At 45.3% G+C, this 22,969-nt stretch overlaps 1 protein-coding gene across 1 annotated transcript in view; it reads right to left on the bottom strand.

Moving 5' to 3' along the window:
- Window positions 1-22,969, bottom strand: part of rsf1b.1 (remodeling and spacing factor 1b, tandem duplicate 1) — a 40,027-nt gene that overhangs the window by 3,165 nt on the left and 13,893 nt on the right. The window contains exons 7-17 of the mRNA XM_079566754.1: window positions 21,771-22,881; window positions 21,280-21,707; window positions 19,155-19,436; window positions 14,135-14,239; window positions 13,980-14,059; window positions 10,367-10,421; window positions 9,395-9,504; window positions 9,256-9,323; window positions 7,986-8,196; window positions 6,037-6,245; window positions 4,069-4,251 (exon numbers count right to left, since the gene is read on the bottom strand). Of these exons, the coding sequence (XP_079422880.1) occupies window positions 4,069-4,251; window positions 6,037-6,245; window positions 7,986-8,196; window positions 9,256-9,323; window positions 9,395-9,504; window positions 10,367-10,421; window positions 13,980-14,059; window positions 14,135-14,239; window positions 19,155-19,436; window positions 21,280-21,707; window positions 21,771-22,881 (2,842 nt within the window). The remainder of the gene's footprint in view (window positions 1-4,068; window positions 4,252-6,036; window positions 6,246-7,985; window positions 8,197-9,255; window positions 9,324-9,394; window positions 9,505-10,366; window positions 10,422-13,979; window positions 14,060-14,134; window positions 14,240-19,154; window positions 19,437-21,279; window positions 21,708-21,770; window positions 22,882-22,969) is intronic.

Raw genomic sequence — 22,969 nt, 5'->3', positions numbered from 1 at the left:
CTACATGATGAGCTATATGGTGAGCTACATGATGAGCTACATGATGAGCTACATGGTGAGCTACATGATGAGCTACATGGTGAGCTACATGATGAGCTACGAGGTGAGCTACGAGGTGAGCTACATGATGAGCTACATGATGAGCTACATGATGAGCTACATGATGAGCTACATGATGAGCTACATGATGAGCTACGAGGTGAGCTACATGATGAGCAACATGGTGAGCTACATGGTGAGCTACATGATGAGCTACATGATGAGCTACATAGTGAGCTACATGATGAGCTACATGATGAGCTACATGATGAGCTACATGGTGAGCTACATGATGAGCTACATGACGAGCTACATGATGAGCTACATGATGAGCTACATGATGAGCTACATGACGAGCTACATGACGAGCTACATGGTGAGCTACATGATGAGCTACATGACGAGCTACATGGTGAGCTACATGATGAGCTACATGATGAGCTACGTGGTGAGCTACATGGTGAGCTACATGATGAGCTACATGGTGAGCTACATGATGAGCTACATGATGAGCTACATGATGAGCTACGTGGTGAGCTACATGATGAGCTACATGATGAGCTACGTGGTGAGCTACATGATGAGCTACATGATGAGCTACATGGTGAGCTACATGATGAGCTACATGATGAGCTACGAGGTGAGCTACATGATGAGCTTTGTGGTGAGCTACATGGTGAGCTACATGATGAGCTACGAGGTGAGCTACATGATGAGCTTTGTGGTGAGCTACATGGTGAGCTACATGGTGAGCTACATGGTGAGCTACATGATGAGCTACATGATGAGCTACATGATGAGCTACATAGTGAGCTACATGATGAGCTACATGATGAGCTACATGATGAGCTACATGATGAGCTACATGATGAGCTACATGGTGAGCTACATGATGAGCTACATGATGAGCTACATGATGAGCTACATGGTGAGCTACGAGGTGAGCTACATGATGAGCTACATGACGAGCTACATGATGAGCTACATGATGAGCTACATGATGAGCTACATGATGAGCTACATGATGAGCTACATGATGAGCTACATGACGAGCTACATGACGAGCTACATGGTGAGCTACATGATGAGCTACATGATGAGCTACATGATGAGCTACATGATGAGCTACATGATGAGCTACATGATGAGCTACATGATGAGCTACATGACGAGCTACATGACGAGCTACATGACGAGCTACATGATGAGCTACATGATGAGCTACATGATGAGCTACATGATGAGCTACATGACGAGCTACATGATGAGCTACATGATGAGCTACATGGTGAGCTACATGATGAGCTACATGATGAGCTACATGATGAGCTACATGATGAGCTACATGATGAGCTACATGATGAGCTACATGATGAGCTACATGACGAGCTACATGATGAGCTACATGATGAGCTACATGATGAGCTACATGACGAGCTACATGACGAGCTACATGGTGAGCTACATGATGAGCTACATTACGAGCTACATGATGAGCTACATGATGAGCTACGTGGTGAGCTACATGATGAGCTACATGATGAGCTACATGGTGAGCTACATGATGAGCTACATGGTGAGCTACATGATGAGCTACGAGGTGAGCTACATGATGAGCTACGAGGTGAGCTACATGATGAGCTACATGATGAGCTACATGATGAGCTACATGACGAGCTACATGATGAGCTACGTGGTGAGCTACATGATGAGCTACATGATGAGCTACATGATGAGCTACATGATGAGCTACATGGTGAGCTACATGATGAGCTACATGATGAGCTACGTGGTGAGCTACATGGTGAGCTACATGGTGAGCTACATGATGAGCTACATGATGAGCTACATGATGAGCTTTGTGGTGAGCTACATGGTGAGCTACATGGTGAGCTACATGGTGAGCTACATGGTGAGCTACATGATGAGCTACATGATGAGCTACATGATGAGCTACATGGTGAGCTACATGACGAGCTACATGAGGAGCTACGAGGTGAGCTACATGATGAGCTACATGATGAGCTACATGATGAGCTACATGATGAGCTACATGATGAGCTACGAGGTGAGCTACATGATGAGCTTTGTGGTGAGCTACATGGTGAGCTACATGGTGAGCTACATGGTGAGCTACATGATGAGCTACATGATGAGCTACATGATGAGCTACATAGTGAGCTACATGATGAGCTACATGATGAGCTACATGATGAGCTACATGATGAGCTACATGATGAGCTACATGGTGAGCTACATGATGAGCTACATGATGAGCTACATGATGAGCTACATGGTGAGCTACGAGGTGAGCTACATGATGAGCTACATGACGAGCTACATGATGAGCTACATGATGAGCTACATGATGAGCTACATGATGAGCTACATGATGAGCTACATGATGAGCTACATGACGAGCTACATGATGAGCTACATGATGAGCTACATGATGAGCTACATGACGAGCTACATGACGAGCTACATGGTGAGCTACATGATGAGCTACATTACGAGCTACATGATGAGCTACATGATGAGCTACATGATGAGCTACATTACGAGCTACATGATGAGCTACATGATGAGCTACGTGGTGAGCTACATGATGAGCTACATGATGAGCTACATGGTGAGCTACATGATGAGCTACATGGTGAGCTACATGATGAGCTACGAGGTGAGCTACATGATGAGCTACGAGGTGAGCTACATGATGAGCTACATGATGAGCTACATGATGAGCTACATGACGAGCTACATGATGAGCTACGTGGTGAGCTACATGATGAGCTACATGATGAGCTACATGATGAGCTACATGATGAGCTACATGATGAGCTACATGATGAGCTACATGACGAGCTACATGATGAGCTACGTGGTGAGCTACATGGTGAGCTACATGATGAGCTACATGATGAGCTACATGATGAGCTACATGATGAGCTACGTGGTGAGCTACATGGTGAGCTACATGGTGAGCTACATGATGAGCTACATGATGAGCTACATGATGAGCTTTGTGGTGAGCTACATGGTGAGCTACATGGTGAGCTACATGGTGAGCTACATGGTGAGCTACATGATGAGCTACATGATGAGCTACATGATGAGCTACATGGTGAGCTACATGACGAGCTACATGAGGAGCTACGAGGTGAGCTACATGATGAGCTACATGATGAGCTACATGATGAGCTACATGATGAGCTACATGATGAGCTACATGATGAGCTACATGGTGAGCTACATGACGAGCTACATGAGGAGCTACGAGGTGAGCTACATGATGAGCTACATGATGAGCTACATGATGAGCTACATGATGAGCTTTGTGGTGAGCTACATGATGAGCTACATGATGAGCTACATGGTGAGCTACGTGGTGAGCTACATGATGAGCTACATGATGAGCTACATGATGAGCTACATGATGAGCTACATGATGAGCTACATGACGAGCTACGAGGTGAGCTACATGATGAGCTACATGGTGAGCTACATGGTGAGCTACATGATGAGCTACATGATGAGCTACATGATGAGCTACATGATGAGCTACGAGGTGAGCTACATGATGAGCTACATGATGAGCTACATGATGAGCTACATGACGAGCTACGAGGTGAGCTTTGTGGTGAGCTACATGATGAGCTACATGACGAGCTACATGACGAGCTACATGACGAGCTACATGACGAGCTACGAGGTGAGCTACATGACGAGCTACATGACGAGCTACGTGGTGAGCTTTGTGGTGAGCTACATGATGAGCTACATGACGAGCTACATGACGAGCTACATGACGAGCTACATGACGAGCTACATGATGAGCTTTATGGTGAGCTACATGATGAGCTACATGACGAGCTACATGACGAGCTACGTGATGAGCTACGTGATGAGCTACATGATGAGCTACGAGGTGAGCTACATGATGAGCTACATGACGAGCTGTGTGGTGAGCTACATGATGAGCTACATGACGAGCTACATGACGAGCGACGTGGCGAGCTGCAGACTGACCGCTGCTGTCGGAGCTGTTGTCCAGGCGCCGCCGCGGCTTCAGTTTGTCTCGGTTGGTCTCGGCCCGGGAGCCGTCAGACTCCGACGTCTCGTGGTAATTGACCGTCTGTTTCTGACTCCTCCGTGAGCGCCGCGTGCTCATGTCCAGGTCGCTGCTGCTGTACTCGCTGGAGCCCCTGGAGGCTGCACACGCAAACGCACACACACACACACACAAACACACACACAAACACACACACACACACACGGGAAACAGTTTCAACATGTGCCAAAGGTCACGCAGAAGCAACAGGTCAAAGGTGATCGTCTTCAGATTATATTAACATTGGCCTTAACAGAGGAATGAGAGAAATCTGTAAAAATCTGTAAAAGTAATCTCATCTCTACCTTATTTCAAACGCAATCCAATTACTGATTATCGATTACTTAAGCTTATCAAAAAAAAAAGTGTTGCCTTGGCACATTCACATATTTTTGAGTAATCTGTAAAAACTCTGATGGCGGCCATTTTAGGGATAGGTTTGCCTGAGTCCTCCTAGGAACGCCCCCACCTCCTGGAGACGCCTCCGAGCTTTGGTCACCAGCCGAGTAACCAACCACTGCTCCTCAGCAGAACCCCCTCCCCACTGATGCCACAGACAGCGTGTGGAGGGGGCGTGTCTAAAGGCTCAGAGGTTCTTAAAGAGACAGAGGCCTATTTCAAGACATTCACTACAGCCATTTTGAGAGAGACATTTTATACAAGGCAGTTATTCTAATTTACTGCATTTACAGACCAACAGAAGGTTTGTCATCATTGTAGTGTGATATAGACTGGTGCTATGGGACTGACAAAAGCAGAATATCCCCTCTTTAAGATTTTTAAAAAACCTGATGAAGTTAGTCTGTTTAATCAAAGATGCGACTATTGATCTCACAATGAAGAAATTCACTTGTTCCATCAGTTTAGGGCTGTGCAATTAATCAAAATTCGATTACAATTTCAATTATTACACTAAACGATTACAAAATTAGCATAATTTTTATTTTTTTTGGCAAAGCAGACTTGCATTATTTCCCCTCCACATTTCATGTGCCACGGCTCATGCTTTTGCCAGACATAAAAACAAAGAGCGCTGTGTGATGATGTCATCAGGCCGCGCAGGTGTGAGGGTTGGCCAACAGGGGGCAGGTGTGAAACAGAAACCTGGGCGGCACGGTAGCACAGCGGTTAGTGCTAGTGCTTCACAGCTAGAAGGTCCCGGGTTCGATTCCCACCAAGGACGGGGCCTTTCTGTGTGGAGTTTGCATGTTCTCCCCGTGTCTGCGTAGGTTTCCTCCGGGTACTCCGGTTTCCCCTACCACTAAAAACATGCACAATAGGCCAGGATGAATGAGAGTGTGTTTGAGAGTGCGCATGGGGGACGACGGATGAAAATTAGCCTAAGGCTACAATCCGGTGTGGCTTGTTCATTAACTTGCACTGTCCCGACCAAATAAACCATAAATAAACAAAACCTCTCCTTAATCGAGGCAAACTTGAAATCATTTGTATTTTTATGGCTGTTCAGAAAACAGAAAATATTCAGCATCGTTTTTTTTAATGAATAAATATATAAATAAAATAAAGACTTTTTTTTAAAGGCAACAAATAATCGTTTGAATAATCGTGATTTCAATAAAGACAAAAATAATCGTGATTATTATTTTTTCAATAATCGAGCAGCCCTACATCAGCTTTTCAGAAACATTCTAGGGCTTCAAGAAAAACAGAATCCTAAAAATCCCTGCAGTTCAATATGTTTTTGCAAAAATGTCCTGAAACAAAAAAACGTAACTTTTTTTTACTGAGGATTAAGTAATTTAGTTCAATTTCAATCTTGATTTTGTGCTGATTCTGTGCTTTTTGAGCCTGATTTTGAGCCGATTCTTTCCTGGCTGAAGCGACATCACCCGCTTCATAAACCAAACCCGTCAAACAGACTTTACCGATCTCGTCTTCGTCGTCCTCATCGGTCTCGTCTTCCTCGTCGTCCGAGTAGCCTTTCGGTCTCCGCCTCTTCCTCTGGCTCTTTCTGATTGGCTGTTTGTGCCGGGACGCCCGCCTCTTTCGGCCGCGGCCGCTGGCATCGCTGTCGTTAGACGCCGCCTCGCTCACCGCCGAGTTGTCCGACGCCACGAACTCCTCCCCCGTGGAGCTGCGGGAGACAGAGAGACTTCAGCAAATGGTACAAGAAACATCTGGACACGAGTTCACCAGGAGTTTGAGGAATCCACTCCGAGTTCTCTAGTTTCTACGTCCGATACTGAGGGTTTGAGTCTGTGATACCAAGACCTTTTCTTAAAAGTGAATGATCCTTTTTTCTCCAGAGTCAGATCAATACAGTGAGACTTGTCTATCACTTTCGATCTGGAGACATCGGCCTTTATCGGCGTTAGATCGGCCGATATCCGATATTGTAGAAATATCTCTCGTAAACAGTTAGTAAAACCTTGGAGTTCTGTTTGACCAAGACCTCACATATAAACCAGGCTTGTAAAATAGCATTCTTTCACCTGCTCAACAGTGCTAAAATACGAAATATCCTAACTAAGAGCGATGCAGAAAAACTTATTCACGCATTTGTCTCTTCAAGGCTGGATTACTGCAACAGCCTGCTGGCAGCGTGCCCTAAAAGCTCCTGAAAAGTCTTCAATTAGTTCAAAACGCAGCTGCTAGATTGTTAACGTGGACAAAGAGAAGAGAACACATGACACCTGTGCTAAAGTCTCTCCATTGGCTTCCTGTTGAGTTTAGAATCAAAATTAAAATCCTGCTCCTCACATTTAAATCCATTAAGGGTTTAGCTCCGCTTTATCTCCAAGACGCTGTCATTCCATATCAGCCAACCAGAGCTCTCCGCTCTCAAAACACAGGGACTAGTGATTCCTCGAGTCTCCAAAATTACTGTAGGAGGCCGAGCAATAATAAACTCCCAGCCCACGTTAAAGAAGCAGACACAGTCCCTACATTTAAGACTAGGCTCAAAACGTACCTCTTCGAATTAGCTTATAATCAGGTCAGTTTGGTAAAGCTCTGACCCTCAGCCTGAAGTAAAGCTCTGAGCCTCAGCATGAAGTAAAGCTCTGACCCTCAGCCTGAAGTAAAGCTCTGACCCTCAGCCTGAAGTAAAGCTCTGACCCTCAGCCTGAAGTAAAGCTCTGACCCTCAGCCTGAAGTAAAGCTCTGACCCTCAGCCTGAAGTAAAGCTCTGACCCTCAGCCTGAAGTAAAGCTCTGACCCTCAGCCTGAAGTAAAGCTCTGACCCTCAGCCTGAAGTAAAGCTCTGACCCTCAGCCTGAAGTAAAGCTGCCTCAGGAGAAACACTGCTGTGGGAAGTACGGTCCACTGAGCGCTATCCTCTTCTTCTTACTGCAGACTTTGTTTTATCATGATACAATACTTAATTTATCTGTAATCTGTTCATCAATATTCACATGGCGTCTCCTGCCCCCCCCTCGGGAGTGCCCGTCTAGATCGAATGGAGGAACCTGGGTGAACGGAGGAACCTGCATTCTGGAATCTGAGGCCTGGACGGTCTGTGTCTTGGCCCGTCTGCTGAGGGATCCTTCGGCCCTGGGTCTCTATAGCCTGTCCGTCCATGGGAGTGGATCTCTCCTTCTGTGGTTCTCCCCAAGGTTTCTCTTTTCTCCTGCCGGGTTTGTGAGTTTTTCCTCGCCGTGCTGGAGAGTCTAAGGACGGGGGACGCCCACGCCGCTCGTCACTACCTCCTATTGGACATTATATTTGCCTGGATTCACCTGAACTTTTATTTGTCATATTTATTGCTCTGTTTTATTGCCTTGATGTTCGGTGCAGCTGTGAGGCCACTCCTGTTGTGATATTGGGCTTTACAAAACCATTAAACTTAAACGTAGTTGAAATCCTGCGGCGTTACCTGTCGCTGATGCAGAACTCGGCCTCGCTCTCCTCCGAGTCCGCGGTGCTGTCCGAGTCCAGGTCGTTGAGGCGCCTCCGTTTCCTCTTCTTCTGCGCGGCGACGGGGCGCGGCGGGCGGCCGTTCTCTTTGCCCTCTTCCTGGAGGATGGTGGACATGTCTTTGCCGCGCAGCCCGGTGATGTTGGCCATGTCCTTCCCGCGGCCGGCACCTGCCGCCAAAAACAAGTCTTTTCACAACACTTTTTAGATTATTTGGTTTGTCGGGAACAGTCGCCTGATCGTGGGTTTCAGCTTAAGGCGAGACACTGCAGGTGAACAGGGAAAAAACATAAATGTAGAGATGTCAATTAGAAGCTTTTGCTGAACATCACAGATATAAATATGAGGGAAAAATGTGTTGCACTTTTTCTGTCATTTTATGTTTTCACATAAAAATAAGGCATTTTGAGCATTAAAATTGCCAAAATGGCCTATATTTTGGGCAACGAAATCAAAATAATGAACCAGATTAAAATGTTATGGTTTTATTTTATTGACATATTAGTAACTAAGATTTTTTCAGAGGGATTTTGGATATTTTGTTTAGTTTTTCAATAAACTAATCATCAGTGAAAAAATCTGTAAAAACTCAAATTCCGCCTGTTTTTTTGTTTCAAAGCTGAATAAATCAGGCTAGGAATTAGATATTAAAAAATCCCTCTGAAAAAACCTTCAGAATGTTGTTGTGTCTCAGCCTGTAAAGTGTGGAGTCTGTGGGAGCTTCTATAAGGGCTCAGGCTCTGCCCGAGTGCGGCTTCTCTCATTCAGAGAAAACCAGCCCTGAAGTTTTGTAGCGAGTGCTCATGCTCGGCCCGTTCTTCCACTTTTCCGCTCCAGCGTCTCGTAGGAGGAAAAACACCATATTTGGGTGAAAGCGTCATCACGGGGCCCCTTAGCAGGACACGTGGATGTCAAATCTGTCAATATTTATGAATGAAAACCCGCGGGAAAGACGGCCTTTCTACTTCCGGGTCGCCCCCACCTCGCAGACAAAACATCATAAAATAAACATCATCATTTTTATATCTGACATGAAAACTAAGATGTAAAGGGAGGAAAACAGATACAAATCTCCACTTCCACCACTGCGGGAAACATCAATACTTTCACCTAAAGTGTCTAAAGTGCCTTAAAGGAACAGTCTCCAACATTTTCCCCCAGTGGGCTCCTTCAGCTCGACATGAGAGCTGCTTTGAAGACAATAATGTAAGTCCAGTTGTCCCACGTACCTCCTCCCTCGGCCTCTTTGATGTCCTCCTCAATGGCCTCCTCGATGGCCTCGTCGAACTCGTCAAACCTACAAACATCGTTATTATCATTATTGCGTAACATGAGGATTGTTTCCTGGCGGTGATGGAACCACGTTACCTGTAGCTGATGTTCTTCCGCGCTCTCGTCGACCTTCGGCCCCAGCTCTTGCTCTTCTTCGATTCCTTTTTCTCCTTCACCACGACGTCGGGCTTTTCTTCCACCTCCACCTGAAACGCCCAGAGATCAGGAGCGTGAACACCGGGTCAGTCTTCATCTGTACTGAGCTCAACCAAGACTCCTTTTATTTATAGAGCACATTTACAAACAGCAGCCACTGCCCCAAAGTGCTGCACAGATTCATAAAATAAAACAATCAACATTTAATACAAATAGAAAATAAAATCAACAGGAGAAAATGCTCAGCTCAGCTCGTGCCGAAGGCCAGTGCAAAAAAGTGAGTCTTCAGCGAGCGCTTGAAACTCTCCAAAGATGTGGCAGCTCTATTATGTCAAGGGAGAGAATTCCACAGTTTAGGGCCGGCTACAGCGAAGGCTCCGCCCCCTCTGCTCTTCCGCTTAGACCTGGGATGGTCTAGAAGATATTGTTCATCAGACCTCAGAGCTCGGACAGGACTGTGCAAACATATCAACTCTGACAAATAAGGTGGAGCTGATCCATTTAGACATTTAAAAACAAGGATTTTAAAATGTATTCTAAATCCAACAGGGAGCCAATGAAGAGATGCAAGCACAGGAGTGATGTGGTCATATCGTGATGCTCCTGAGAGCAGTCGTGCAGCTGCATTTTGTACCATCTGGAGGCGCTGAATCGAGGATCGGCTCAGGCCAAAATAAAGTGAATTACAGTCGTCCAGGCGACTGGTTACAAGGGCAAGGACGACCGTTTGGAATTGGTTAGGGGGCAAGTAGCGCCTCACCTTCCCAAGAAGCCTAAGATGAAAAAAGCTCGAACCACTGCGCTCAGCTGCTTTTCCAGCTTAAAAGAGTTATCAATAAAAACACCACGAGCTTTGCCACAGGACTGAGAACGAGACTCGAGTGGGCCAAGAGCCTTCACTCCTTCACTTACCGCCGGAGCGATGATGTTCTCCACGCTGATGCCCACGTAGATCAGACGCTCTTTCCTGAAAGGACAAAGAGATCGTTTCATTCACGTGGAACCTTTCTGAGGGACAGTGCAGATGTTGGAGGCCGTTGTGGTGAACAGGACGTGGCTGGAACACGTTGGGGGAGGAATATGCATCATCTTTAGTGCATCATCTAATATCGCGACACAGAGGTTCCTCGTTATAACGCGGTTTCGTGGCCTCGCGGATTTATTTTAGTTCAGTTTTGCAGCTTTTTCACAGTGAACGCCGTACACACATTGTGTTCTGCGTCCGGATTGGCTCGTTGCAGAGTGAGCCCTCGTCTCACAGCAGAGAGGATCTCTGTGGACCAACACATGAGCAGGTCCGACGTTTACTTTCTCTGCACTTTTCTGCTATAATAAACAGCGTTAGCATGTGGCGCTAACTCAGCTAAACACTGGCCTTCTGAAGCTGAAACTGCTGTGATAAAAGTGTGGTCGCAGAGACGAGTGTCGACGTGAACCATCCCCACGTCTGTAATGTGAATCTAAAAATCACACGGTGACACCAGGCATAAGGGAGACAAAAGTGTATAAAGTGTGTGGTGAGGGGTTTTACTGCCTTAAAACATATACAATAATTGTACAAAATAAGGTCGTCTGCTTCGAGGATTTCATTTATTGTGGGTTATTTCTAGAACGTAACCCCCGTGATAAACGAGGGACCCCGGTACCATATTCTTTAGATTGTGCAGCCCTAGTTATTTATTTATATGTTTATTTGATAGGGACAGAACAAGAAGCATTGTTACAATAACCGATGCCATGTTCATAGGCCGTACAGCTAAAAGCTAGTTCGCAGACCTGGTCCCTAAGACATAAAATAGTTAACACATTTATAGGGCTGTGCAATTAATCGAAATTCGATTACGATTTCGATTACAACAATAAACGATTACAAAATTAGCATAATCGCAAAAAATCGATTATAATTTATTTTTTTCACAAAAAAAATGCATATTTTTGTCAAATTTTTTTATTTATTTTTTTTCACGTTTTTTTTTCTAATTTTTAATTTTTGTCACTTTTTTTTGTTGGATTTTTGTCAATTTTTTGCTGGATTTTTGTCTTTTTTTGATGGATTTTTGTCATTTTTTTGATGGATTTTTGTCTTTTTTAATGTTTTTTTTTGATGGATTTTTGTCACTTTTTTGATGGATTTTTGTCTTTTTTTGATGGATTTTTGTCTTTTTTTTAATGGTTTTTTTTAAATGTTTTTTTGATGGATTTTTGTCACTTTTTTGATGGATTTTTGTCACTTTTTTGATGGATTTTTGTCTTTTTTTATGGTTTTTTTTTGTCTTTTTTTTGATGGATTTTTGTCATTTTTTGATGGATTTTTGTCATTTTTTTTGATGGATTTTTGTCACTTTTTGGATGGATTTTTGTCTTTTTTGAATGTTTTTTTTTGTCTTTTTTTTTGATGGATTTTTGTCTTTTTTTATGTTTTTTTTGGATGGATTTTTGTCTTTTTTTGATGGATTTTTGTCTTTTTTTGATGGATTTTTGTCTTTTTAATGTTTTTTTTTAAATGTTTTTTTGATGGATTTTTGTCACTTTTTTGATGGATTTTTGTCATTTTTTTGATGGATTTTTGTCTTTTTTTGATGGATTTTTGTCATTTTTTTGATGAATTTTTGTCACTTTTTTGATGGATTTTTTTAAAGGCAACAAATAATCGTTTGAATAATCGTGATTTCAATTATGACTAAAATAATCGTGATTATTATTTTTTCAATAATCGAGCAGCCCTACACATTTACATAAATCATTACAAATAATACAATTTAGAAAAGGTTCGCAATAAAATATTATAAACTTCTGTTGTGTCCACAAGTTTGATTCAGTTTCAGCCACTGTTTAACTTTTAATCTGTATCTGAGAGCTGCCCATCGACCTTTGCCTCATTGAAAAGCACATAGACACATTTTTAGAACAATTTAAAGACAAACAATTATCCTCCAGCCACTGAGAGACCCTGATCATTTGTCTGTTTAACAGCTCTGCAGCTTTCTGTGGAGTTTTTGCTGAGACATAGATGACTATTTAAACCTGCCCAAAGAGAAAACAGCGCCACAGCCCCCTCTGGTGGCAGAATGAGGTAGCTATAAGAAGACTGGCTCCAGCTGAAGGTTCATCTAGTTCAGGGGTCGGCAACCCGCGGCTCTTTCATCCTTATACTGCGGCTCTGAGTGGCTTGGGAAAATAAATTACAAAAAAAAAAAAACCTAAGTATTTAATTGAAGTGTGTTTTATTTGTGTTAGTTCTTTAATATTTTAGCTCTAAATTGGAAGATTATTGTGATCTTGACATGTTAGAATAAATATATTTTATTGTTTTTCGTCGCTCAAAATAAACGTCATACTCAAAATACCCGCCAAAACGCCGGCTTTTCCTCCTCCTGCGGTCGTTCCTCCTGATGTTTAGGAGTCCGTCCCTGCCACCCCTATTGCCCCCCCGCTGGAGAAGCCCACTGTTATATATTTGTCACGATTTTCCTGCGTTTGTGGATAAAAGGGACAGTAAGAAGTGCGCCTTTCCCGCGGTCCCTGAATGCATCTCCCACGCTGCCTCCACTGACCAAAACAACAGCGCATGGTTCCAGCAGCTACACCACAGATAAGTTAAGGCTTATTTACAACCTTAGACACATAAAACAAGCGGCGATGGGCGCGGGGCAGGTGAAGACAGGCGCCTGTGTTTGTGGATTGACCAGACGAGTGAGAATCATTGGATAAAGAGGTTTAAGAGCAGCAAGTTCGACGACGGGTTCTCAGAAGATCGAGTGCACAGTGAGTGCAGTGTTTTTATGCTTATTCTGTGAAGTAAAGTCAGCCTTTAATGTGCGGCTGTTGCACGGACTTATCTGACATGAAGCGCGTGCGTTTGTTGATGCGTTTGCCCGTGTTACACATTGACAGGAGTGGGGTTGAACTGGTGTGACTGTCCCATAGACTGAAAAACTATTGTTATTCTTCAGTATATGGACAGGCCTGAGCTGGTGTATTTGCTTTTTGTTTAACCCGATTTGGCAAGAGCCCAACGGGTCAGGGGCGCACGGCGGAGCGAGACGTCCCTGCTCCGCCTTCACCCCGGTGTGCGCGGCAGCGATCTTGTCCACATTCGCCCAATTCTTGACAGATTTTTGACAGAACGCGACAGTTCCCAATAACCCGCAACAGCGCGCAGCAGAACGCAACAGCGCGCAACAGTGCGGGACGCATATTCGTGACCATGCGTAATAATTCGTGCCATTAATTGTAACAAGCAGTAACAGGTTGCAACAGTTCGCGGCGGCGCGTGAAACCTCTACCCCGAATCACTGACATTCGTGACTTGTCGTCGTTATTTGTAAACCCAGCGTTAGATGTCAAAAAGTATTTGCGGCCCCCAGTGTTTTCTTTTCCGTGGAAACCGGATCAAATGGCTCTTTCGGTGTTAAAGGTTGCCGACCCCTGCTCTAGTTCATCTATAATTGCTTTTTAAGAGCTGCTGTAATGAGAGAATAAAGTTTCTCATTTAGTAAAATGTCCGACCCTGATGTTCCCTCACCTCCTCTCGGCGCGCTCCTTCTTCTTCAGCTCCGCGTCCAGGTTCTGCAGCGCCTCCTCCAGTTTGTCACACAGTTGTTTCTGAAGAGGAAAGTGCACAGTGAGCTTTGGCGGATCCCCGGCGTGGGCGTGGGCGTGGGCGGGCGTATAACGTACGTGCTGGCAGGGCGGGCAGAACCACTCTCCGTCCGGGATGACCATGAGCGGCGGGCGCAGGCAGGCCGTGTGGTAACCGCTGTCGCACGAGTCGCACAGCAGGATCTGCACAAAGGGAAACACTCTCAGGCTTCAGGAGTTCAGGACGAGGCGCCGCGGAAACAGGTCTGTCCTGATCAGCCAGAACCTCCTCTTTACCCAGGGGTCAGGGGTCAGGGGTCACGGCTTTGACAAGGGAATTCACCAAACACGATAAGCCGGACAAAATACTGAGGAGGAAGTAATGTTGTTTTTCTTTTTTTCTAATAAGATGTGACACAAAGAGGGGGTAGTGTTGTAGTTTAGGTATTAGGTTTAGAGTTCCTCGCCAGCTCCGGGTGGTTGGGCAGCCCACAGAGTTAATTTTGGGGTCAGTGTTGTGGTTTAGGGGTTAGTGTTGTGGTTTGGGGTCAGGGTGGTAGTTTAGGGGTATGGTCTTAACTCCCGCCTGAACCGAGAGCATTTTCTCCAGTTCAGCTTTATCCAAATCCTGTAGGCCAGTGTAACACCTCATTTGAAAGCTAAGACCTACAAAACTCCTCTAAATTGATCTTTTTCCTCACGTCATCAGATTTTTTTTCATCACTTTTTTTGTTGGGCGGCAGTCTCATTTTTGTCAATTTTTCGGGACTTTTTCGTCAATTTTTTGTCACTTTTTTGTCCATTTTTTCTAAATTTTTTGCCAAATTTTTCTCACTTTTTTTGTCAAATTTTTGTCCATTTTTGTCAAATTTTTGTCACTTTTTTCACATTTTCATCCTTATTTTCGTCTCAGTTTCGTTGCTATTTTCACAGCTTTTTTCCAGAAGCTTTTGGATTGGGGTAAAGCTGGAGAAAATGTGCTCGGTTCAGGTGGGAGTTAAGGGGTTAATCATTCCTCACCAGCTCCGGGTGGTTGGGCAGCCCGCAGAGTTAAGTTTGGGGTCAAGGTGGTGGTTTGGGGGTTAGTGAGATGGTTAGAGTTGTGGGTTTAGGGGTTAGTGAGATGGTTAGAGTTGTGGGTTTAGGGGTTAGTGAGATGGTTAGAGTTGTGGTTTAGGGGTTAGAGAGATGGTTAGAGTTGTGGGTTTAGGGGTTAGTGAGATGGTTAGAGTTGTGGGTTTAGGGGTTAGAGAGATGGTTAGAGTTGTGGTTTAGGGGTTAGAGAGATGGTTAGAGTTGTGGTTTAGGGGTTAGTGAGATGGTTAGAGTTGTGGGTTTAGGGGTTAGTGAGATGGTTAGAGTTGTGGGTTTAGGGGTTAGTGAGATGGTTAGAGTTGTGGGTTTGGGGGTTAGTGAGATGGTTAGAGTTGTGGGTTTAGGGGTTAGTGAGATGGTTAGAGTTGTGGGTTTGGGGGTTAGTGAGATGGTTAGAGTTGTGGGTTTAGGGGTTAGTGAGATGGTTAGAGTTGTGGGTTTAGGGGTTAGTGAGATGGTTAGAGTTGTGGGTTTAGGGGTTAGAGAGATGGTTAGAGTTGTGGGTTTAGGGGTTAGTGAGATGGTTAGAGTTGTGGGTTTAGGGGTTAGAGAGATGGTTAGAGTTGTGGTTTAGGGGTTAGTGAGATGGTTAGAGTTGTGGGTTTAGGGGTTAGTGAGATGGTTAGAGTTGTGGGTTTAGGGGTTAGTGAGATGGTTAGAGTTGTGGTTTAGGGGTTAGTGAGATGGTTAGAGTTGTGGGTTTAGGGGTTAGTGAGATGGTTAGAGTTGTGGGTTTAGGGGTTAGTGAGATGGTTAGAGTTGTGGGTTTAGGGGTTAGTGAGATGGTTAGAGTTGTGGTTTAGGGGTTAGTGAGATGGTTAGAGTTGTGGGTTTAGGGGTTAGTGAGATGGTTAGAGTTGTGGGTTTAGGGGTTAGAGAGATGGTTAGAGTTGTGGGTTTAGGGGTTAGTGAGATGGTTAGAGTTGTGGGTTTAGGGGTTAGTGAGATGGTTAGAGTTGTGGGTTTAGGGGTTAGTGAGATGGTTAGAGTTGTGGGTTTAGGGGTTAGTGAGATGGTTAGAGTTGTGGGTTTAGGGGTTAGTGAGATGGTTAGAGTTGTGGTTTAGGGGTTAGTGAGATGGTTAGAGTTGTGGGTTTAGGGGTTAGTGAGATGGTTAGAGTTGTGGGTTTAGGGGTTAGTGAGATGGTTAGAGTTGTGGGTTTAGGGGTTAGTGAGATGGTTAGAGTTGTGGGTTTGGGGGTTAGTGAGATGGTTAGAGTTGTGGGTTTAGGGGTTAGTGAGATGGTTAGAGTTGTGGGTTTAGGGGTTAGTGAGATGGTTAGAGTTGTGGGTTTAGGGGTTAGTGAGATGGTTAGAGTTGTGGGTTTAGGGGTTAGAGAGATGGTTAGAGTTGTGGGTTTAGGGGTTAGTGAGATGGTTAGAGTTGTGGTTTAGGGGTTAGTGAGATGGTTAGAGTTGTGGGTTTAGGGGTTAGTGAGATGGTTAGAGTTGTGGGTTTAGGGGTTAGTGAGATGGTTAGAGTTGTGGGTTTAGGGGTTAGTGAGATGGTTAGAGTTGTGGTTTAGGGGTTAGTGAGATGGTTAGAGTTGTGGGTTTAGGGGTTAGTGAGATGGTTAGAGTTGTGGGTTTAGGGGTTAGTGAGATGGTTAGAGTTGTGGGTTTAGGGGTTAGTGAGATGGTTAGAGTTGTGGTTTAGGGGTTAGTGAGATGGTTAGAGTTGTGGGTTTAGGGGTTAGTGAGATGGTTAGAGTTGTGGTTTAGGGGTTAGTGAGATGGTTAGAGTTGTGGGTTTGGGGGTTAGTGAGATGGTTAGAGTTGTGGGTTTAGGGGTTAGTGAGATGGTTAGAGTTGTGGGTTTAGGGGTTAGTGAGATGGTTAGAGTTGTGGGTTTAGGGGTTAGTGAGATGGTTAGAGTTGTGGGTTTGGGGGTTAGTGAGATGGTTAGAGTTGTGGGTTTAGGGGTTAGTGAGATGGTTAGAGTTGTGGGTTTAGGGGTTAGTGAGATGGTTAGAGTTGTGGTTTAGGGGTTAGTGAGATGGTTAGAGTTGTGGGTTTAGGGGTTAGTGAGATGGTTAGAGTTGTGGGTTTGGGGGTTAGTGAGATGGTTAGAGTTGTGGGTTTAGGGGTTAGTGAGATGGTTAGAGTTGTGGGTTTAGGGGTTAGAGAGATGGCTAGAGTTGTGGTTTAGGGGTTAGAGAGATGGTTAGAGTTGTGGTTTAGGGGTTAGTGAGATGGTTAGAGTTGTGGGTTTAGGGGTTAGTGAGATGGTTAGAGTTGTGGGTTTAGGGGTTAGTGAGATGGTTAGAGTTGTGGGTTTAGGGGTTAGTGAGATGGTTAGAGTTGTGGGTTTGGGGGTTAGTGAGATGGTTAGAGTTGTGGGTTTAGGGGTTAGTGAGATGGTTAGAGTTGTGGTTTAGGGGTTAGTGAGATGGTTAGAGTTGTGGTTTAGGGGTTAGTGAGATGGTTAGAGTTGTGGGTTTAGGGGTTAGTGAGATGGTTAGAGTTGTGGGTTTAGGGGTTAGTGAGATGGTTAGAGTTGTGGGTTTAGGGGTTAGAGAGATGGTTAGAGTTGTGGGTTTAGGGGTTAGTGAGATGGTTAGAGTTGTGGGTTTGGGGGTTAGTGAGATGGTTAGAGTTGTGGTTTAGGGGTTAGTGAGATGGTTAGAGTTGTGGGTTTAGGGGTTAGTGAGATGGTTAGAGTTGTGGGTTTGGGGGTTAGTGAGATGGTTAGAGTTGTGGGTTTGGGGGTTAGTGAGATGGTTAGAGTTGTGGGTTTAGGGGTTAGTGAGATGGTTAGAGTTGTGGGTTTAGGGGTTAGAGAGATGGTTAGAGTTGTGGTTTAGGGGTTAGTGAGATGGTTAGAGTTGTGGGTTTAGGGGTTAGTGAGATGGTTAGAGTTGTGGGTTTAGGGGTTAGTGAGATGGTTAGAGTTGTGGGTTTAGGGGTTAGTGAGATGGTTAGAGTTGTGGGTTTAGGGGTTAGTGAGATGGTTAGAGTTGTGGGTTTAGGGGTTAGTGAGATGGTTAGAGTTGTGGGTTTAGGGGTTAGAGAGATGGTTAGAGTTGTGGTTTAGGGGTTAGTGAGATGGTTAGAGTTGTGGGTTTAGGGGTTAGTGAGATGGTTAGAGTTGTGGTTTAGGGGTTAGTGAGATGGTTAGAGTTGTGGTTTGGGGGTTAGTGAGATGGTTAGAGTTGTGGGTTTAGGGGTTAGTGAGATGGTTAGAGTTGTGGGTTTGGGGGTTAGTGAGATGGTTAGAGTTGTGGGTTTAGGGGTTAGTGAGATGGTTAGAGTTGTGGTTTAGGGGTTAGTGAGATGGTTAGAGTTGTGGGTTTAGGGGTTAGTGAGATGGTTAGAGTTGTGGGTTTAGGGGTTAGTGAGATGGTTAGAGTTGTGGGTTTGGGGGTTAGTGAGATGGTTAGAGTTGTGGGTTTAGGGGTTAGTGAGATGGTTAGAGTTGTGGGTTTAGGGGTTAGTGAGATGGTTAGAGTTGTGGGTTTGGGGGTTAGTGAGATGGTTAGAGTTGTGGGTTTAGGGGTTAGTGAGATGGTTAGAGTTGTGGGTTTAGGGGTTAGTGAGATGGTTAGAGTTGTGGGTTTAGGGGTTAGTGAGATGGTTAGAGTTGTGGGTTTAGGGGTTAGTGAGATGGTTAGAGTTGTGGTTTAGGGGTTAGTGAGATGGTTAGAGTTGTGGGTTTAGGGGTTAGTGAGATGGTTAGAGTTGTGGGTTTAGGGGTTAGTGAGATGGTTAGAGTTGTGGGTTTGGGGGTTAGTGAGATGGTTAGAGTTGTGGGTTTGGGGGTTAGTGAGATGGTTAGAGTTGTGGGTTTGGGGGTTAGTGAGATGGTTAGAGTTGTGGGTTTAGGGGTTAGTGAGATGGTTTGGGGTTAGTGTTAGGATGGTGAGTTAGCGTTAGGTCAGAGGTTAGGTCTATCATTCCTCACCAGCTCTGGGTGGTTGGGCAGCCCGCAGGGTTAAGTTTGGGGTTAGAGTTGTGGGTTTATGGGTTAGTGTGGTGGTTTAGGGGTTAGTGTTGTGGTTTAGGGGTCAGGTTTATCATTCCTCACCAGCTCCGGGTGGTTGGGCAGCCCGCAGTGCTTGCAGGGGTCCTCGTTGGGGGGCAGGTCGTCGGAGTCGATGGAGGACTCGGAGCTGCGCCTCTCTCGGTGGCGGCCGCGCCTCTTCCCTCGCCGCTCCACCTTGTAGTCTTCGTCGCTGTCGTCGTCCACCTCGCTCTCCTCGTACTCGCTCGACTCCTCGTCCTCGCTCGCCTCCTCCTCGGAGCCGGAGCTTTTCTTACGCCGGCGGGTCCGCGTGCTGGTCCAGCGCACCTTCCGCCGCTTCCTCCCCTGGAAACCACACGCTTTACTCTCAGGTTCCTGCTGTATGTAGATACTGTAGCTTCAAGTTTAGAACGACCTGGGTAACGACGTCACGGTTACGGTGAGGAAAAACACTGCAATTTTACCATTAGTGAAATTAATAACATTTCTCGAGTCTTTTACAGTACTGTCTGTTTGTAATAATGATTTTAAAACAATGAATAGGCTATAAAGAGCTCCACAGTCCCGCCCCTTGCAGTCCTGTTGCTCCGGAGGCAAAAACCCCCGTCTACACGACCGTCGATTCTCCAAATATTAAGAGTTTAACGTCAGCGCAAAAGCTAATCCGCTCTGTAGCAATTCGTGACCATAGAATGTTTGATTTCAATCCACAAAGAAGACGACATGTTGAAGAAAAGGCAAAGGTACAAGGCTGTGACATCATTCACTTCCTGACTATAGAAACTCCGTATCCCAGGAACCATTGCGACATCGCGCCCGCTGGTCAAGGCAACCAGGTTTTCAGCAAACACGGCCAGTTTCTGTTACTTTGCAGAGAAACGTTCTATATTATTTCACTGTTAAACCTCTTAACTCCCGCCTGCACCGAGAGGATCTTTTTCCTCACGTCATCAGATTTTTTTCCCATCATTTTTTGTGGGGTATTGAACTCATTTTTGTCATTTTTTGGTCATTTTTTCGTCAATTTTTTTTAATCAGATTTTTGTCATTTTTGTTGTCAATTTCTTTTTATTTTTGGTCAAATTTTTATCACATTTCTGTCATTTTTACGTCAATTTCTTATCAATTTTTTTTCATTTTTTAAATCATTTTTTGACATTTTTTTGTCAATTTCTTGTGACATTTTTGCCACTTTGTCATGAATTTTTCGTCACTTTTTTGTTGCTATTTTCTCACCTTTTGTCCAGAAGCTTTAGGATTGGGGTAAAGCCAAACTGGAGAAAATGTGCTCGGTTCAGGTGGGAGTTAAGGGGTTAAGAATAAACTGGAATCTGTTTGATTCTGATGTAACTTCTCTCAACCCCTTAACTCCCACCTGAACCGAGCACATTTTCTCCAGTTTGGCTTTACCCCAATCCAAAAGCTTCTGGACAAAAGGTGTGGAAATAGCAAGAAAACTGAGACGAAAACAATGATGGAAATGTGACAAAAAATGACAAAAATGTGATAAAAATGGACAAAAAATTGAAAAAATTTTTAAAAAAATTAAAAAATAAAAAATAAAAAAGAAATTAAAAAATTGACAAAAAATTGACAAAAAATGACAAAAATGTGACAAAAAATGGACAAAAAAATGGACAAAAAAATGACAAAAATGTGACAAAAAATGACAAAAATGTGACAAAAAATTGACAAAAAAATGACAAAAATGTGACAAAAAAATGACAAAAAAATGACAAAAAATGGACAAAAAAATGACAAAAATGTGACAAAAAAATGACAAAAATGTGACAAAAAAATGACAAAAAAATGGACAAAAATGGACAAAAAAATGACAAAAATTCGACACAAAAATGACAAAAATTTGACAAAAATTTGACAAAAAAATGACAAAAAGTTACAAAAATGAGTTGAATACCCAACAAAAAAATGATGGAAAAAAATCTGATGTGAGGAAAAAGATCCTCTGGGTTCAGGCGGGAGTCAAAAGGTTAATGCCATTTTCAACCTCTTAATCCCCACATTAACCGAGTACATTTTCTCCAGTTATGATCCAGGCATTACCCAAATCTAAAGACAATGAAACGAAGATGAAGAAGCAACAAAAACAGCATCAAAACGGCCCAAAAGTGACACGAGCAACACATGGAGACACAGCGAGGAATCATCTCTATTTCTGTTCACAAACCTTCTTCGGCTGCCCCTCCTGCTCCTTGTCCTGGACCTTCTTCTCCCTCGGCTTCTTGGGCTTCACCACCACCTCCTCCTCTTCCTCCTCCTCCTCCTCCTCCGCCCCGTCTTTCTTCTCCTCCTCCTTCTTCTTCTCGGCGGGCTCCGGGGCGGGCGCTCTGGTGCCGGGCCGGATCCTGGGGGACCTCCTCAGCGACATCCCCGTGTTGTTGGTGTCGGACTCCGAGTCTTTCTCGTCCTTCTGCAGCTCCGCCTTCCTCCTGTTGGCCGGCCTCTTGCGCCCCCTCCTGCCCACTCGCTTCTTCTTCTCCTCCTCTACCACGTCTCCTTTCTCCTCCTCCTCTTTGTCTGAACCAAGCTTCTCTTCGTCCTTCGCCTTCTCCTCGCTCTCGTCTTTCTTCTCCTCCTCTGCTACCTCCGAGCTAACTGCATCTTTGGAAGCTTCTTTTTCAGACTCCATCTTCTCCTCTCCTTCCTCTTCCTCCTTGCTTTTCTCTCCATCCTCATCTTCCTTCTCCTTTTCCTGTGTCACCTCATTTACTTTTGCTGCAGCCTCTTTCCTGGATTCAGCCTCTTCCACAGATTCCTTGGTCTTTCCTCCATCTTGCTTCTTCTCCTTCGCGTCGTTCGTTCCTTTCTCCTTCTCTTCCGCTTCACCGGTCGATTTATCTTTGTCCGAACGAGACTTCTCTTCATCCTCACGTCGCTCCTTCACCTCTTCATTTATTTCCTCGTCTTTCTCCCCCGGTTTATCCTCGCTAGAGCTCGGTTCCTTCTCGGTTTCCTGCGGTTTTCTCCCTCCGTCGTCTCCGCTCGCCTTCGTCGACTCTTGCTCATCGACCTCCATTCCCTCCTCGCGCTTCGACGCCTCTCCTGGTGTTTCTCCGGCTTTCGTTTCTCGACCCTTCGCGTCCGACTCCCGTGTCTCGAGCTTCGAACCTTCCGCTTTCTCGGATTCTTTCGTCTCTCCTGGAGCTTTGAGTTCCCCTGGATCCGTCCTCCCGCCTTCGGAGCCCTTCAGCTTCTCGGCCGCTCTCGTCTCTTTGTCGCTCTCGTCCGAATCTCGGGGTTTCTCAGACGACTCTTTGGCGCCGACTTCCTCCTCGCCTTTGCCTCGCGGCGTCTCGGGATCGTCCTCCGAGTTAGTGTTTTCCTCCGCTCTTTTGGCGGGGGGGAGACAGTTGCTCGCTTTCTCGGCCCCGTCTCCCTTTAGTGTAGCGGCCGCTCTTTTCGACACGTCCTCCTTCCTCGCCGCCTCCTCGTCCTGCTCCTCCTCCTCCGCCTGGTCTTTCCTGGAGCTGCTTTCAGAGTCCGTGGCGTCGCTTTGGGCCTTTTTGGCGCCGCCCTCGCCCTCCTCCTCCTCCACGATCTCGCCGTTCACGTGCCGGATGACGCCCCTGGACTCCGCCTTGTCCTTGGACTGGATCACGGCCTGGTTGGGCACGATGACGCCGCCGCCCCCTCCGCCGCCGCCGCCTCCCCCGCCTCCGCCGCTCTTCTCGAAGCCCTCGGTGAACTTCATGCCTCTCTTCTTCAGCGGGATCTTGGCCTGCTGCTCGCTCAGACGCTCCTCCGACAGCTCCGTCATGGCCGGCGTCGCCTGAGGGGAAGATCCACAAAACATTAACTTCTCTAACGAGTACTTTGATTTAAGTACTCGCCGGTACCGATACGAGTACAAGGTATTT

Source organism: Gobius niger (genome assembly GCF_951799975.1).
Source record: "Gobius niger genome assembly, chromosome: 11".
In the NCBI taxonomy this organism is placed as follows: domain Eukaryota; kingdom Metazoa; phylum Chordata; class Actinopteri; order Gobiiformes; family Gobiidae; genus Gobius; species Gobius niger.
The sequence above is the reverse complement of the archived record's forward strand: the minus strand, read 5'-3'. Positions and strand labels throughout refer to the sequence as shown.